The 19,082-nt window shown below is 36.0% G+C and overlaps 1 protein-coding gene across 42 annotated transcripts in view; it reads right to left on the bottom strand.

Moving 5' to 3' along the window:
* The window catches only part of Nrxn1 (neurexin 1), a 1,038,549-nt gene that overhangs the window by 97,590 nt on the left and 921,877 nt on the right, over positions 1–19,082 (bottom strand). For all 42 annotated transcript variants that reach the window (XM_085832802.1, XM_085832806.1, XM_085832815.1 and 39 more), the window contains one exon: positions 18,679–18,998. In XM_085832802.1, coding sequence (XP_085688928.1) covers positions 18,679–18,998 — 320 coding nt within the window. The remainder of the gene's footprint in view (positions 1–18,678; positions 18,999–19,082) is intronic.

Here is a 19,082-nt window from a genome sequence, read left to right as displayed (position 1 = left end):
CATGTGTGTCTCTGTGTGTATGTATATGTGTGCATGTGTTTGTATGTGTGTGTGCATGTATATGTGCATGTGTGTATGTGTGTGTATGTATGTTTGTATTATGTTTGTATGTGTCTATGCATGTGGGTATTTGTGTATTCATGTATGTGTGTGTATCTGTGTTTTTCTGTGTGTGTTCATGTGTGTATGTGTGTATCTCTGAGTGTGTCTGTGCGTGTCTGTTTGTGTTGTATTGTGTTCTGCTGTGTTGTAAATGACCTTCTGGGAAGTGTAAACATGGACCTGTTAAATCCTGCTTCTGAATACTCTATGAAGGAACAGAGGGAGCACGAATATAGACCACAGAAGGGACCTACTGTGTGCTAAGCAAGTGCACTCCTCTGATGCTTATGTCCCAAGGAAAGAATGGAAACATCTTTTATTTACGGGAGGGTGGATTAAGGAGAGAGGATAAGTCGATGAGGTTGTTCTCCTATTAATAATAAATGCTCACAAATATTGTGCAACTCTTGTACTCATTTGTTTGTCTTTATCTGAATTTATAGTTATTTTTAAAAACATAATGTTGTAAAGTCATTTTAATTAATATTTCTTTATTGTAGAGACAGTTATAATATGAACTGCAATAAAAACGAATATTTTTCCCCATTTTATTTTGTTTTGTTTTCAGTGTTAGGGACTGAACTAAGTACCTTGGGATTGCGAGCAAAGTGATGCTGAGCTGCATCCTGTGGTTTTTCACTTGTTGCTGATCTCTCTCAAGCAAGCAGTATTTTTTTTAATTAACTATCATAATTTATACAAAAATCCTACCAAAGTTAAAAAAAATCTGAAAATATGGAATGCTGGAGTATGCCTAATAGAAACAGTGACTTCTAGCAGTATACCAATGTCCCTGTAATGTTTCCAGTCCTTACCTCTGCATCAAATTGAAATAGGATACTGAGATAAAACTATACCTGGCTTTTCATTTTGTGTTTTCTTCATTGGTGAGTACAGGGTTATGAAGTCAGAAACATAAGGCCATTTCTTCTGAGATTTCATTAAGGATACAATATCAGGGAGCATGAAGGCTATTGTTAGACTTGCTACATCATCTACCTCCAGCAGTCAGAAATGAATTGTAATAAAATGATGCAAAGAACTCAGCCCTTATCAACTACCTAGTCATTTATCATTTTGGTGACTGGCTTTTGAGTTCAACTGTTTATTGCTAATCTTTGTCAAACCAAGAAGATCCCATGACTCTCTGAGGCTATGCAAGTACAATGGTAATACTAGTCAAGAAATAAGCTCTTTGGGGAGTCTAAGCAAGTGTGAGTAAAATACTTGACTTGGGCTCCAGAATGGGCATTTTCTTCGTATGTCAGAGGATGCTAAAAGGTGAAGACTACACTAGTTATAGGGATACAGAATACCCCTGATCTGTAGCATGAATACAGAGAGGAGTCATTTGAAATGCAAATGCAATCCTTTTCTACAGAGTGATTTTCACAGTACAGAAACCACTTGTGTCAAACTCAGTGAATTCTTCCATCCATACAAATATTCCCAATGTCCAATTTAAGTTTGGACAGATAGATATTTTTTCTATCTCTCCACCCTAAGGCTTCACAAAAATAGGTTCACATACATTTAAATAACATGTTAAGAAAACCAAGATGTTCTCATACTCAAGTGGGAAGCTGGGAATGGTTGAGAATGAATTGGTGAATGAAATAAATGGAAGGAAATGCAGTTTAGTCTCAGGAAACGACAGAAAGATGGTGTGAGTAGATCTACAAAAGGCCAAGGAGGGGCTTAAAAGAAAATGCACAGGAAAACCATAGTTTGCATCACCATACTGTGACATTTTAGGAGCTCTAAGGTGGCCCCCAGACATACTCAGCTCTTTGCATGCATGCCTTTCTGCTTTGTTCTGTTTTAGAGTAGTAAAATACTTGTATGGTATGCAACCATGATGCAGTGTTACCTCTTTAGTTAGGTTAGAAATTTTCTCTGTTGTTTCCCCCTCCACAATATCTGGTCTCTTAACCTGGGAAACAAACTATCAGCTAAAAGTAGGTCTCTGTGCTAGTAACAGAGATAGTAGACCTGACAATAATCAATGAATGTGCTTGAGAGTGGAATACACGGAGACATGCACATATATACATCTGTGTATGTGGTTGGTTGAATGTGTTTAGTCCAGCGAGTGGCACTATTAGGAGGTGTGGCCTTGTTGGAATAGGTGTGGCCTTGTTGGGAGAAGTGTATCACAATGGGGGCTTTGAGAGAGCTTCTTTCTGGCTGCCTGAGGATACTATTCTTCTTTTAGCGGCCTTATATCAAGATGTAGAACTCTCAGCTCACCCAGTGCCATGCCTGCCTGGATGTTGCCATGCCCCTTCCTTGATGATAATGAACTGAACTTCTGAACCTGTAAGCCAGTCCCCATTATATGTTCTTTATAAAAGTTGCTTTGGTAATGGTGTCTGTTCACAGCAGTAAAACACTAACTAATATAATTTGCCTGTACAGTAACACAACTGTACACACACATGCCCTCATACAGATACATATAATTGAGCCTTCTAATCCATCTTTAATCTAACATGAGACCCTAAGTCAAAGGCATGTTACTAAGTTTGATCTAGATTTCTAAGCCATGGAAATATCGATGTTATCAATGTTTGCTATTTTAAGCCATTCAAATTGGGGATTATTTATTATATAGGGAAAAAACTAATACACCATGTAAAATATAGAAGAATGGCTTCTCCACGCAAAATACAAAATCAAACAAAAATTGAAACGAACACATCAATTCTTTTAAAGTAAATGAAAATTTCCCTCCAAAAAGGCATGTTCTCACTTAAAAGTATTCCTATCAACTACTCTCAAAGCAAAGTCTCTCACCATTCCTGCTGCCACTATGGTTGACTTTCTTCTTATACTATAGACTAACATATTCACACTGATGTTATGAACAAATGATAAAATAGAGAACATAGGATTTTGTACAACGGGACAGAATACAAGGTGTGACTGAGAGGCTAACAAAAGAGAGTGTAGACAAATGGATAGAAGACAAAAAAGAGAAACTGCCCAAGAGCTCCTAGCTACTTCCTCTGAAAGTAAACTTTGGAAGACAAGCAAACACAAACACAAAATAAAATACAACAGCTAGATTAAAAAAAAAAACTTTCATGAAGACAATATATTTGACCTTGCTTCTTAGAAAATTCTACTCTGAATGTTCCAGCAGCATGGTATTGAATCCCTGTGGAAATAAACCTCAACACAGACTGAGATCAGACTTATTTCACAGTAATGGTGTGCAAACACTTATTATTTTATTTACACTTTGGAATCTTCACTGATAAAATATGAAACATTTGGTTGCAGTTACCCCACAGAATATTAAGATTACCACTTCTAGAATCATGGCTAGATGCTATGATTTGGAAAAGATGACAGAACCTACAGCAATGGTACGGCAGCATCATCACCTTACTAATGTAGAGACCCAGTGGAGGTAAAGTTATTGGGAAAAATAACACATATATGTACATATTATTTATTGACCCCCTACTTGATTTTCAGTGGGTATTAAAGTAGATAAAATAAATATAAACATTTAAGTTTCAGAAGACAGGAAAAGCAGAGAATGGAGGGATCAAACTTGTCTCAGTCCTAAGTGTTTACCCTCAGTGTCCTATCAGTGCTAGACAGAGGAGTAATGAAAAGCAGGAACTAACACATATTGGTTAATACATAAACCCAGTTAGCTAATAGAACTATTAACAGACACCATCCCTAAGGAATAAGATTTGGTGTGGTGGGAATAGATGGCATGCTGTTGCTTTTCAGATAACATTTGCTAAACAAATTGATTTCCTTTCATACTCTTGTATTACCTTAATGGAGATTATTTCAAACTATCCCCATTTGTTTTGCCAACATGTAACAAAGAGAAAAAGTGAATTTGCCAACTTCTTGCAAGTCCTCTCAGGAGCAGTATCAAAGAATATGGACTAACGAATGCTGCTTTTAGCCATTTAAGTTATCACACTTTGAAATATATCCTGTTTTTAACTAACCCACACAGGAAGAATACATTTCTTTGATCTTTCATAGGCTTTGTTGGGATTTGTCATTCACAAAGAATTAATTCCACTCTCATTCATTATATCTTTGTACCCAATTAGTGTTAGGCTAGCTTGTCTCTCTAATCTTCTCTTCCTTCCTTCTCTAATTCTTTGTACTCTGTTCCCATTTTAACATGCCAATGCGAATACTTGTTTTAACATCTCAATGGGCAGAATGTTATAATTTTCCAACAGTTGCAATGTTTCCCAGCAACTTCCAACATAATCATATGCAGACACAACTTCCCTGGAGCCCTGTCAAGACTGACTGGTACAAGCTGAACCTACACCAAATTGTCTTGTTGTTTCCATATAGATTTTCTCTTGTTAATTCAATGGCCTAAAGTCAAGCAAACGTATCCAGTGATTTGGAGCAACCATTTAAACATGTGAATTTTAATGTCTGAATGGGCCAACTATCTTGCTGCCTCATCACAAGCAGAAAATGGAAAGAATAACTATGGCACATACCATCAAAGACACAACCCACCAGAGAGGTAAAAATAAGAAAAATTTCCTCAAGACAGTTTGACATTGATTTTTATATTACACCAATGGCTCTAATTCTGAACAGTGTAGTAAGACAGGGTCATTAATACCCCTTACCCTAGCTCAGTGAGCAAGCAAAGACTTAATGATGATTGAAACCCTGAAACAGTGCCCCCCCCCCCACTGGCCAATAGGAAGATTTATAGTTCAGTGTGTCCGTCTTTCTATCTTATAGAAAATACTTGTTGGAGTTTCCTTCTAGTCTCATGTAGAGAATGTTCATAATATACTGAATTGGGGATTTTACACTCCTATCAATCGCTACCAGGTATCTAGAGTGTAGCCTTCAAGCCTTGCAAAAATTCAGCAAATGTTTCTCTCCTTCACTACTTAGAGTCATCACATGTTTATGTGTGGTACATCAAGTAGTACATATCCCATTGAAGGAAGAAGAAAATGGAGGATGGAGACACAAACAGGGTCATGGCATACTATAGAAAATGATACTGAGGAAAGAAAGCCTCAATGCCTACTATGTACCAATACCAGGCTGAGAGCATTAATGTTTGCAATGTTATTTGATAATGCCATAGAACCTGACATGATAAATTTGAATCCTAATAATTTTTGGCTCACATAATTATGGTTAAGTATACAACAATGATGAGCCCACATGCAATAGGCTAAAAGTGTGTTATGTGCATAGATGAAGATGATTTGTTTCTTTCCATGTGTCTTTCAAGAAATGAATATATCCTGCGACATCAGAAAACCTTTTAAAAGATGGCAAGAGGGCTTTCGCCATCTTCATTGTTGCATGATGTTGCAGACTGAATGATGACATCTATTTTAGAACATGCTCTGTTGAAATTATATATATATATATTTGAAACACACCAAGGAAAGAAGGTGCGTAATTACAATGTGTCTAGCAAATTGCAAACACTCTGGTGAAGTGCAATAATAGAAGTACATTGCCCAATATGCTTGTTATTACAAACAGACTAAAATATCTTCCTGTGGTAAATTTGTCTCCAAGCTTCAATTTTATTAGTGATGCTGTTAATAGAGTCTAAACCTCTGATACTTTAAAGCTTTGCCATTGTTGATGCAGAGCACTCTCTAATATATATATATATATATATATATATATATATATATATATATATATATACATATATTCAAGACCTACAGGAATGGTTCTTATTGTAAGATCCTGACTTAGAATCTATCTTAGTAAGCATAGCATTTTTATAACTAGAAAAAGGGTTGTATTCCTAGAGTATACAAAAGTTATCCAGTAATTAAAATTTTAAGCAAACATAGCATAGATTTATAGGCTAATAATAGATGGAGACAGGGAGGGAGATGGAGGGGTGTTAAGAAATAGAGACAGTGACAGGAAGGCAGACATTATTCTATCCAGGCTATCCTAAACCTGACAACCCATTTTGGCTTTCCTAGTGTTTGGATAATAGGTATAAGTCACCAAGAAATATCTCCTGTTTTTCTTTGTAAGATATCTTTCTGACTGCAAACTGTTAAAAACTATAGCTTAATACTAGAGATACCTACAAGATTAAGATTTTAAACAAACAGATATGTGATGTAGTAGAGCAAAACTTATTTTGGATAATGCCTCTTGCTTTCCCTTTTCAGGTCTCCCATCTAGAAACCCCCTATCCAACCCCTCTTCTCCCTGCCTCTATGAGGATGCTTCCACACTCTCCCACCCATTCTTACCTTCCCACCTTGGCATTCTCCTACATTGGGGGATTGAACTCAGTAACAAGGGCCATTCCTCCATGATTATAACAAGGCTATTCTGTGCCACATATGTGGCCATAGCCCTGGGTCCCTCCAGGTGTATTCTTTGGATGGTGGTTCAGTTCTCCAGAGTTTTAGCAAGTATGGCAAGTTGACATTGTTGTTCCTCCAATGGGGATGCAAACCCCCTAAGCTCCTTCAGTCCCTCCTCCAACTTCTCCATCAGGGACTCTGTATTCAGTCCAATGGTTAGCTATGAGCATCTGTCTCTGTATTTGTTAGACTCTGGCAGAGCCTCTTAGGAGACAGCCATATCAGGCTCCCATCAGCATCAAAATTCCAACTCAATTCTTCAAAGAGTAAGAAGAGCAAGCCTCAAATTCATTTGGAATAATAAAAAACCCAGGATAGTGAAAATTATTCTCAACAATAAGGTACTTCTGGGGGAATCACCATCCCTCACCTCAAGCAGTAGTGATAAAAATTGTATAGTATTGGTATAGGGACAAGCAGATGGATCAATGGAAGAGAATTGAAGACCCAGAAATGAACCCAAACACCTATGTTCATTTGATCTTTGACAAAGGAGCTAAAACCATCCAGTGGAGGAAAGACAGCATTTTCAACAAATGGTGCTGGTCCAACTGGCAGTCAACATGTAGAAGAATGCAAATTGACCCATTCTTATCTGCCTGTACAAAGCTCAAGTCCAACTATATCAAGGACCTCCACATAAAACCAGATATATGGAATCTAATAGAAGAGAAAGGGGAGAAAAGTCCCAAACACATGTGCACATGGAGAAATTTCCTGAAAAGAACATCAATGGCTTATGCTCTAAGATCAACAACAGACAAATGGAACCTCATAAAATTGCAAAATTCTGTAAGGCAAAAGACACTAAGAGGACAAAATGGCAACCAACAGATTGGGAAAAGATCTTTACAAATCCTACATCCAATAGGGGGCTAATATCCATATATATATAATATATATATAAAGAATTCAAGAAGTTAGACTCCAGATAATCAAATAATCCTATTAAAAATGGGGTACAGAGCTAAACAAAGAATTCTAAACTGAGGATTATCAAATGGTTGAGAAGCTCCTAAAGAAATGTTCAACATGCTTAGTTATCAGAGAAATGCAAATTAAAACAACTCTGAGATTCCACCCCACACCAGTCAGAATGGCTAGGATGAAAAACTCAGGTGACAGCAGATGCTGGCAAGGATGTTGAGAAAGCATAACAAGCCTCCACTGCTGGTGGGATTGCAAGTTGGTACAATCACTCTGGAAATCAGTTTGGTGGTTCCTCAGAAAATTGGACATATTATTATCTGAGGACCCAGTTATTCCCCTCCTGGGGATATACCCAGAAGATGCTCCAACATATTAGAAGGACACATGCTCTACAATGTTCATAGCAGCCACATTTGTAATAGCCAGAAGCTGGAAACAACCCAGATGTTCCTCAAGAGAGGAATGGATACAGAAAATGTAGTACATTTGCACAATGGAGTACTACTCGGCTATTAAAAAAAAATGACTTCATGAAATTCTCTTGCAAATGGATGGAACTAGTAATACCATCCTGAGTTATGTAACCCAGTCACAAAAGAAAACACACTCTATGCAGTCACTGATAAGTGGATGTTAGTTCAAAAGTTTGGGATACCCAAGATCCAATTCACAGACCATATGAAGCTCAAGAAGAAAGAAGACAAAAGGATGGAGGCTTCAGTGTTTCTTAAAAGGCTTCAGTGTTTCTTCAAAATACTCACAGTAGGAAATATGGAAATGAAGAGTGGAGCAGAGACTGAAGTAAAGGACATCCTGAAAAGGCCCCACCTGGGGATCCATCCCATACCCAGTTTTCAAATCCAGATACTATTGCAGAAGCTGGAAGTGCTTGCGGAAGTTTAATGCCTCCTAAGAACTAGTAAATTATCTAACACTCGTCCCCTTGAGGTTACAGCCTAAAAATTCACACACACACTCACATGCATGCACTTACAAAGTTTTCAGTGGTATCAAAATATAAGAAAATCTAATACATGCTCTAAAAAAAAAGTGAGAATATATCACAGAAATTTCTATGGTAATCTCGACATTAATTTATTGAACAAAGTGTAATTGCTTTACATGTTATAAATGATGAAAGCATTAGCACCTATACAGACACACTTATCATTTTATGATGAGTATATATGTGAAAGGAATAAATCAAAAGTCTATTAAAATCATACCGGTATATTTAAAGACAAGGGGTTAACAAAATATTAGCACAAATTTTTTATAGTGTTGATCAAAGGAAGACATTAGTTCATAAGTATAATTTTATTTAATCAAAAGATATTTGTCTTATAAAAGAATAAATAAATGTCTTACAGAAGATACCAACTCCCAAATCCTTTTTCATTGAACTTATTTCCATATGTTAATTCCATGTAAATTAATTTTATGTGTCCAGTGATGAATAAGAGAACATCAAATAGGATTATACCAAGATCTATTAACTCAATCTCATTCAGTCACAGTTGAATTATTTTTTGTACCTGTTGTGTTTTGTACCTGATGACATCATGAATGTTTTAGATCCCTAATCAACACAGGCTATTGAGGAATATACTGTACTTAGATGTGCAACAAAACTGGAAAATCTGGAAGAAATGGACAACTCTCTAGACAGATACCAGGTACCAAAGTTAAATCAGGATCAGATAAACTATCTAAACAGTCACATAGCCCCTAAAGAAATAGAAACAGTCATTAATATTCTCCCAATCAAAAAAAGCCCAGGACCAGTTGGGTTTAGTGCAGAGTTCTATCAGACCTTCACAATACTCCTCAAACTATTCTACAAAATAGAAACAGAAGGTACTCTACCCGATTCATTCTATGAAGCCGCAATTACTCTGATACCTAAACCACACAAAGACCCAAAAAAGAAAGAGAACTTCAGACCAAATTCCCTTATGATTATCAATGCAAAAATACTCAATAAAATTCTTGCTAACCAAATCCAAGAACATGTCAAAACCATCATCCATCATGATCATGCAGGCTTCATCCCAGGGATGCAGGGATGGTTCAGCATATGGAAATTCGCCAACATAATCCAGTATATAAACAAACTCAAAGACAAAAACTACATGATTATCTCATTAGATGCTGAGAAAGCACTTGACAAGTTCTAACACCCATTCATGATAAAAGTCTTGAAAAAATCAGGAATTCAAGGCCCATACCTAAACATAGCAAAAGCAATATACAGCAAACGGGTAGCCAACATCAAACTAAATGGAGAGAAACTTGAAGCAATCCCAATAAAATTTGGGACTAGATAAGACTGCCAGCTTTCTCCCTACCTATTCCCAACTTGAAGTACTAGTCAGACCAATTAGACAACAAAAGGGGATCAAAGGGATTCAATTTGGAAAGGAAGAAGTCAAAATATTATTATTTGCAGGTGAAAGGATAGTATACATAAGCGACCCAAAAATTTCACCAGAGAACTCCTAAACCTGATAAACAACTTCAGTGAAGTAGCTGGATATATATTTAACTCAAACAAGTCTGAGGCCTTTCTTTACACAATGGATAAACAGGTTGAGAAAGAAATTAGGGGAACAACACCTTTCACAATAGTAACAAATAATATAAAATACTTTGGTGTAACTCTGTCTAAGCAAGTGAAAGATCTGTATGATAAAAACTTCAAGTTTTGAAGAAAGAAATTGAAGATCTCAGAAGATGGAAAGATCTCCTATGCTCAGGGATTGGCAGGATTAATGTAGTAAAAATGGACATCTTGCCAAAAGCAATCTACAGATTCAAAGTAATCCCCATCAAAATTCCAACTCAGGTCTTCACAAAGTTAGACAGGGCAATTTGCAAATTCATCTGGAATAACAAATAACCTAGGATACCAAAAACTCTTCTCAACAATAAAATAACTTCTGGTGGAATCACCATCCCTGACCTCAAACTGTGCTACAGACCAATTGTGATAAAAACTGCATCACACTAATAGAGTGGCAACCTGGTAGCTAGATCAATGGAATAGAATTGAAGACCCAGAAATGAACCCACACACCTATGGTCACTTGATCTTCGACAAAGGAGCTAAAAACATGTAGTGGGAAAAAGATTGCATTTTTGATAAATGGCGCTGGCTCAACTGGTGGTTAGCATGTAGAATGTGAATTGATCCATTCTTATCTCCTTGTACAAAGCTGAAGTTCAAGTGTATCAAGAACCTCCACATAAAACCAGAGACACTGAAACTTATATAGGAGAAATTGGGGAAGTGCCTTAAACACATAGGCACAGGGGAAAGATTCCTAAACACAACACAAATGGCTTGTGCTGTAAAATCAAGAATTGACAAATGAGACCTCTTAAAATTGCAAAGCTTCTGTAAGGCAAAGGACACTGTCAATAAGACAAAAAGGCAACAAACAGATTGGGAAAAGATCTTTCCCAATCCTACATCTGATAGAGAGCTAATATCCAATATATACTAAGAACTCATGGGGTTAGACTCCAGAGAATCAAATAACCCTATTAAAAAGTGGGGTGCAGGGCAGTGGTGGCACACACCTTTAATCCCAGCACTCGGGAGGCAGAGGCAGGTGAATTTCTGAGTTCGAGGCCAGGCTGGTCTACAAGAGTGAGTTCCAGGACAGCCAGGGCTACACAGAGAAACCCTGTCTCGAAAAACCAAAACAATGTGGGGTACAGTTATAAACAAAGAATTTTCAACTAAGGAATCCTGAATCTCTGAGAAGCACCTAAAAACTGTTCAACATCCTTAGTCCTCAGGAAAGTGCAAATCAAAGCAACCCTGAGATTTCACCTCGCACCAGTCAGAATGGCTAAAATGAAAAACTCAGATGACATCAGAAGCTGGCGAGGATGTGGAGAAATAGGAATACTCCTCCATTGCTGGTGGGATTGCAAGCTGGTATAATAACTTTGGAAATAATTTTTTCAGTTCCTCAGAAATTTGGACATAGTACTACCAGAGGATCCAGCAATACCATTCCTGCACATATACCCAGATGATGCTTCAACATGTAGTAAGTATATATGCTCCACTATGTTATTATTTATAATAGCCAGAAGCTGGAATCAATCCAGATGTCCCTCAACAGAAGAATGGATACAGAAAATGTGATACATTTACACAATGGAGTACTACACAGCTGTTAAAAATAACGAATTTGAGGCAGGCAGATTTCTGAGTTCTAGGCCAGCCTGGTTTACAAAATGAGTTCCAGGACAGCCAGGGCTATAAAGAGAAATCCTGTCTCGAAAAACCAAAAAAAAAAAAAAAAAAAAAAAAAAAAAAAAGAAACCGAATTTATGAAATTCTTAGATAAATGCATGTATCTGGAGGATATCATCCTGAGTGAGGTAACCCCATCACAAAAGAACACATATGATATGCATTCACTGATTAGTGGATATTAGCCCAGAAATTTAAAAATAAGAAAATATTTTTCAGGAGGTAGCAATAATATGTGCCAAAATATTTCAATTATTTTATATTTTGTGATAATATGAAAATTCTACTCATTGGTGGTAACTTCCTTAAATAACCACAGTTTGATATGGTTCTTATCTTATGTTGAGTCAATGTAGTCTTTACAATAAGTTTATACAGCTGTATGCAAGAAGTTAGAAGTGTTGTGAGGTTAATAAACATGGGGTGTTTGGTATAAGACAGTCTAGCATTGATAAAGGAACACTGGAATCCTTCACCCCTTTGTTACCCTGCTATTCACAAACCATACAAAAATGCATTGAATCCTGAGGCTCATCATCTGACCCTTTTTGTTGGCCAGAACGAGACATTTTTTTCATATTTAAATTTTTATTTGTTGAGAATTTTCTTCATGAACACAATGCATTTGATCTTATCTCTCCCTTCCTCATTATTCCAACTTTCCTCAGAGCCCACCCAACACATCTTTCAAACTCATGTCTGTATTTTCAGAGCCATTGAGTCTAATTAGTAATATAAATACGTGCAAGGATATAAGGTAGCACTGGAGAAGAGACAGCATATCAGGGGTATGACTCTCCCTTTCCTAGACGCTATCAACTTCCAGTAGATTTGAACTAGCAGATGAGGTTTTGTGAGCACAAGTCATTTTGATAAAGCAATGAAGACTTTCAACAGGGACTGATGTTATACCATCTAAGTCAGGGCTCAGGGATTTTCTTGGCGTGATCGTAGACAAACCGCTCTCATTTCTAATGGTTATATTTCCAAATCTCTAACACAAGCATGCATTATTAATCTAATATTCTGTAGGGACTGATGAGCTATGTAAAACAGGTTTGCGGAAACTATACAATTATGAAGACATCTGAAGTTAGCATTATGCTGAAGATAACCATTACCAATCAATGTGAAACTGACTCATGTAACTAAGAATTACAAACATCTAGAGAAGGGGTCAGAGGGATAACTTAGCTCAGTGTTGTATGTCATGAAGAATATTAAAAGTGTATAGCTTGAGGGGAAATTTAAGACTTTAAGGACCCTGGGTCTCCTGTTTTGTGTTGTATTACCGTAGTTAGAAAATGGCATTATTTTTTAGCACCATTATAAATATGTATAGAAGATTTCATAGTTTTTAATGTGTTAAAGTTAGGTAAAAAGGAAATCAAATTAATGAAACATTATATAGGTTTAAAAGTTGATATTGTTCAGGTTGACTGATAGTGGATATTCATATTTGATTATAAATGTTGGATAAGAGAATTGCAAGTTGATTCATTGACTTAGTCATTTAAATCAGGGCATCATGTATGAAGATCAGAGAGCAATAGAGACCATGATTTAGCAACACAAGAAATGAATTTAGAGGAGTCTAGATTTGAGAGTCAAGACGAGCTGCGAAGGAAAGTGATTGGCCACCGGAATAACTTCTGGAGATCACTGCAATAGGATCTCAACAGAAAATAGAAATGAACCATTCAGGGTGCCAAGAGAAGCAGGCTACAGATGTGTCAGGGAATCTGCCTTTTATCTGCTCAAATGGGTTAGTGAGGGAAGTGATGTAGTTACATTTGCATTTTCAAAACAATTCGATAGGTAGGTGAAAATTCACAATAGCTATGATTAAAAATTAAGGAAGGCAAGCCTGGGTGCTTGTTTATTAGAATAAGTACAAATGACAAATATTATTCACTTTAAATAGCATCTAAATTTAATTGGGTGTCATGCTTTATGAATTGTATTTGTTTATCTGAAAAGAATGTTTTAAATGGTAGTGATGTTCAGTGATGGAGTTTTGCCTGGCACGTTGTGCTTTATCCTCAGCACCTTTCTCTAAAATGGATAGATAACAGATAATAGACAGACAGACAGATATGGACAGACTAACAAGCCAATGGTTAGATAAAATTGAGCTCTAAGCAGAGACCACATATAAGGGCAAAAGACAAGTTTCCTTTAAGAGAGAAGACACCATACACTGAGCTATGGAGTTTCAATGTGTCTCCATTTCCCACTGATGGGAGATAACGTTTAATGCCACAGCTCTCAAACTTCTTTCTCATCCTCAGACACAGATATATCTTCGGACTGGGCTATACTCCTGATTTAATTAGGATACTTAGATGTTGGAGGACACAGTCTATGAGCAGATAGAACATATTTTGGTGTTTCTTCTGCTCCATACCCAGGCTTCTAGATCCTTAGCTGAGCAATTGGGTGTCACTGGCAAAATCCACAGAGGGTGTGAAAGTTCTGGATCTCAGGATATGTCTGAACAATAACATGCAAGCATTCTTTGATAAATGATGCCTTTATCAACAATTGTCTAAGTTAATTTATTTAAAATGAAATTTCATTTTTGTTTCCTTCATTCATAGGCACTCACCCAGGACTCTCTAACAATTTTCTCGTATGACATCAGACATCTCACAATGAGTATTCATTTTATTTGATTGTTATTTTGCTATATACCTTCCTCTACTACAATATAAAGTTTATACAAGAAAGTCTAGTTTTGTACAGTGCTGTATTTACAATGACTATAATATTATCTGGCCTGGAGTAACTACTTTGCAAATGTTTTTTGTTGACTTAATCAGTTGATGAATGAATGCACATTTTGTATAGGTTCAGCTTTGTCAGAAGTCATCTCAAGGCCAGGTGTGCAAATGCAGAAAAACATCTTCACCCAATCAAAGATCCAGATCTTAAAGGATATGCACTATGCATAGTAGTCTTTAAAAAGAAAATAATTCATAGTATACGCCTTTGCTACTTTGGCTTGTCAGGAAGGGAAGAAAAAAAACACCTTCTGAATAATTCCTACTTACCCACAATTAAAATTACAATGAATTATACTCATCTCACCAGACACCCTTAGTTTCAGGGTCTTTGTATATTTTTAAAATCTTCATCTAGGTGATTTTTTTCTAGCATGCATTAAAGCTTGCTGTAAAATCATACATTAATTTAAGGGAATTCAGCAGAACGACTGGGTTAGGAAACATAAAGTAAATTATTCATGCCACCAGGAGTCTAAAAATGCAAAGTGGTTATCAGGAACATACACAATTATAAGTAACACTGTTGTTTTTTTTAATAATGAATCCAGAGAAAAGTTAATTAGCATTTTTAATAAAAATAAAATTTTGTTCTTGGGAGTTACTAAATGTATTTTATTAACTCCAAATATTTTTCATGGAAATACGCATATGCTCTGCTTATATTTTTCAAACAAATAGTTTTCATTTTTTCATGAGTAGCTCCAAAGCTTCCAGGAAACAATAGCTTTATTGAAGATATTAAACCTCTCTTCTTACTTGAACACAAATTGGGTTTTTTTTTTTTTTAATAAGTGCCAAGTATCAATGACAGATGTGACATACAACCCATCCCTAAGGCTTGAAACTCAATAATACCCTTCCTTGAACGGGTGTCCTGACTTCACCTGGAAAAGCTCACCTTACAACCTGAAAGTGCCTCTGTCTACAGTGAGTGAGGAAGCCCCCAAGAACGACAGTACCCACAGACCATGTCTACACTGAGCAATTCTGTATTTATCGATACTATTTCTCCAATTGTTTGTGATACATCCCTCCAGTAAAAACAAAATGACCACACCAAAACTCAGAATCTCTTGAAGTATTGCTTTTTCTGCTTTGTCAAGATTGTTTCGAAATAAAATGATAAAAATGTGTTGGTTCTAAAGACCAAGTCAAGATGCTACAACCAGCTTCAACTGCGTATATGCTGAATAAAATACTAAATTTAATATTTTGTGAAAGTATTATTCTCTTGTAAGCTTGTTTTATGTATTTAAAAAAGGAGCACAGTTTATATACTGAAGTAAATGTTTTTAAGACTCAAAAAGAGAGACTCCTCAGTAATTAAATCAAAGTAACAGGTATATTTAGGAACTCTTAGAGACAAGTGTAATGTATGGCCATTGTATCAAAAGGAAAGGGGTAAAATCTATGCTTTGTTAAATAATGAGAAAAAGGACTAATCAGGCACATGGAGACTAGAGTCAATTAAAATTAAAATCTGAGAAGAGCTCCAAGGAGTCCCAGTGACTCACTTACTACAAAGAGGCAACAATGCTAACATGCATAAAAGCTTAATAGTCTATCATATCACAGGACACTGTTGACACAGGATGCTGCTTGAGAGTTTCTGAGTTGAAAACCCAGTTTCTCATTTGATATGCTATTCCTATTAGACTATATTTTCTGTAAGAAAAAAATTACTAACATTTACAGTTACCTAGTCTGTATATAGTATGCAGAATAATATTGAAGGGGAGTACAGAAAATATCAATGATATGCTACAAATAATATTCTGGGGATGGGGAGAAATTGTGATATTGATCTTAAAACATATGGCACATTAGCAATAAGTAAATTTAATTTAAAAGACAGAAAAATTTTAAGATGATTTGATGTTTTCCTTTTAGTGGTTTACATAAAGATCCATGCAGAAGTAATTCAAAATGGCACACAGCACTTAGCAGATAAAATTTTTGCACAGCAGTCTCCAACACCAAATAGCTCTTCACATCCTAAAAGTGAACTGTGCTGATATTTTTCCTTGTGAGAATAGCCTTAAAGGAAGTAAGTCTTAGAGACATGTCGACTTAATTATGCTAGCAAAACAAGATGTACAAATGTTATACAGCCCATGTAAAACATTGTCCTATTCAATACCGTTTTAATAAAGCCATTTCCTCTCAGTAGTCATCTCTAGTTTTTGTATTATTCTAAATCCTGAAAGTTAAGACACTAGTATAAAAACTAACCATCACTCAGAAGTAAGTATTCTTTTCATCTCTTAAAGCATTCACTTTTAATTGGAAATGTGATGGAGTTCTGCAGATGATATTCTGAACATTCCAGTATTCACTGACTGCGAAACCTGAAATACATTTCTTACCCAGTCCTTGCCCTGCAGGATAGCTGAATCCATGTCAGTTCACCTATTTGAAATGAATCCAGTTTAATTCTGGTGGAGCAAAAATCTGTTTCCACATTTTCAAAACATGCCACTACTCTTAGATACATTATTGTCTCATAAGTGGCTCAGTGCTGTCACTGAGGAAGCTATAGTTGGGCTGAAAAAGAAAGTACACTGTGCATTTAGAAAAATGAAATGACTTTTTGGTACCCAATTTAGTGAGGGACGTGATAAAAGCAGGCAGATGCAGTCACTATGGACAAAGTTTAATGACAAATGTTTCACTTAACCTTTTATAAATAGGTAACGTTTTCAATAATCAGGTAAATGTTTATTAGGGTATGTCCTATGAGACAGCCAACTTTACCTTGTGGCCAGATGCAAATGAAAAAGTAAAACCAAATGAGATAAAAATGGGTGAATACTATTATAAAATATACAATATAGCATTCTACCACATTTACAAATTTATATTTAAATTTTTGGTCGGTTTTCTTCTTCACAAAGATAAGTGCTTATTTGTTCTCTTTCTTTTTCATTTCCTATCATTCCATCTTATTCAAAGTAAAAATCAGAACATATTTTTTTCGTTTCCTTTTAAATATATCTTACTGAAATGATAGAGCACCAACAGAATTTGCTTCCTAGAGTTTTCCTTCCAAATCTGATAATCTGTTTCAAATAATTGATCCAAAAGCTTATTTTAAAATGTTTGTTGTCACTTGTTTACCTGTTTTAAATACAGTTTTCTAGATAAGTAAGGTTCACCTATTTGACAAATCTTCATGTGGTGCCTACTGAGGATTTTCATTATTGAAAGCAAAATGAAACCACCAATCTTGAATCATGAAAAATAAAAAAAAATTCTCAAAGAATTAACAAGTGATTATATTCAAAGCATTCACATATCAATAAGGACCTCATGTCATTTAATAGTACCTCAACAGCATTAATAGCATTTAATTAGTCTTTGTCACTTTTTTCTGATGTAATGCCAATGGCTAGTGCATCATCTATGCAAACAATAAGTATTTTACCACTAAATTTATAAACTTCTAAGCTATACCAAAGTCACTTAAAATTCTATTTTTCAAAATTTGTAGACATAAAATTTAAAAATTAATTCATGAAAGTGAATCCTATGTGTGATTAATTACATATCATAAAATACATCCATGCAAGACAATTTAAGTAGTATACTTTACATCGTCACCATCAGACAATCCAATGAACATTTTTTTCATAATAGAAAATAGACCCATCATTCACCACAAAATCCACACACTTAAACTCCTATTTTGATGAATTGCTATGCTGAAATATGCAAAACCTTTCAAATATGTTTGCTAACCTTAAAATTAAATGTTTTTACATAATTAATAAATAATTTTAAATAATTAATAAATTAATGTTTTATATAATTAGCAGATCTATGCTCACCAGTAGTTCTAAGCCAAGGTGATCAAGTTTGCCTCTAACCAACACAGAGCCTCTTCCCTCCCTCCCTCCCTCCCTCCCTCCCTCCCTCCCTCCCTCCCTCCCTCCCTCCCTCCCTCCCTCCCTTCTCTTTCTTTCTTTCTTTCTTTCTTTCTTTCTTTCTTTCTTTCTTTCTTTCTTTCTTTCTTTCTTTCTTTCTTTGGTCTGCAGACTTCTCATCAACAACATACCCATATCTTATACTCATACAAGATGTGATGCATTTAATTTCCAAGAAAGATGAGCACAGAGATCAGAACGAAAATTCTGCTTAGAGAAAACAATTCTGTAGAAAAGGCCACGTTTGTGATCACAAGTCTAGAAGGAAAGGATGCCATGCAAATGCTCACCTGGCTGATGGGTTCCTTTGTGGGGGGCTTGCCTCTTCTAGCTGTGCTGGTAGCCAGGGTTGTGGTGGTCTCCATGACTGAGGTGGACATCTCAGACTGCATGGCAGTGGCTGTCGACTCAGTTGTCATAGAGGAAGGCACTTCACCGACCAGCCTCACATTCCCCACTATGGCGATGTTGGCATCGTTCTCTGCTGCCATATTCAGAACTTTCAAGCCATTGTAGTAAAGCCCAGAGAGCTGGCCCTGGAAGGGCTGGCCCTGCTCTTTCCCGCCAATTATTATAGTTGCTTGGCTATTGAAGATTGTGAGCTGACGCCCTGTAAAAATAATATTACATACATGCAAAAATGTTGATTGTGAACTCTACATACTACAAAGGATGATAAAACAGATTTTTCATG

Source organism: Mus caroli, unplaced genomic scaffold (genome assembly GCF_978045245.1).
Source record: "Mus caroli unplaced genomic scaffold, Mus_caroli_1 scaffold_18, whole genome shotgun sequence".
NCBI classification, from domain to species: domain Eukaryota; kingdom Metazoa; phylum Chordata; class Mammalia; order Rodentia; family Muridae; genus Mus; species Mus caroli.
This window is presented reverse-complemented; position numbering and strand designations above follow the sequence as displayed.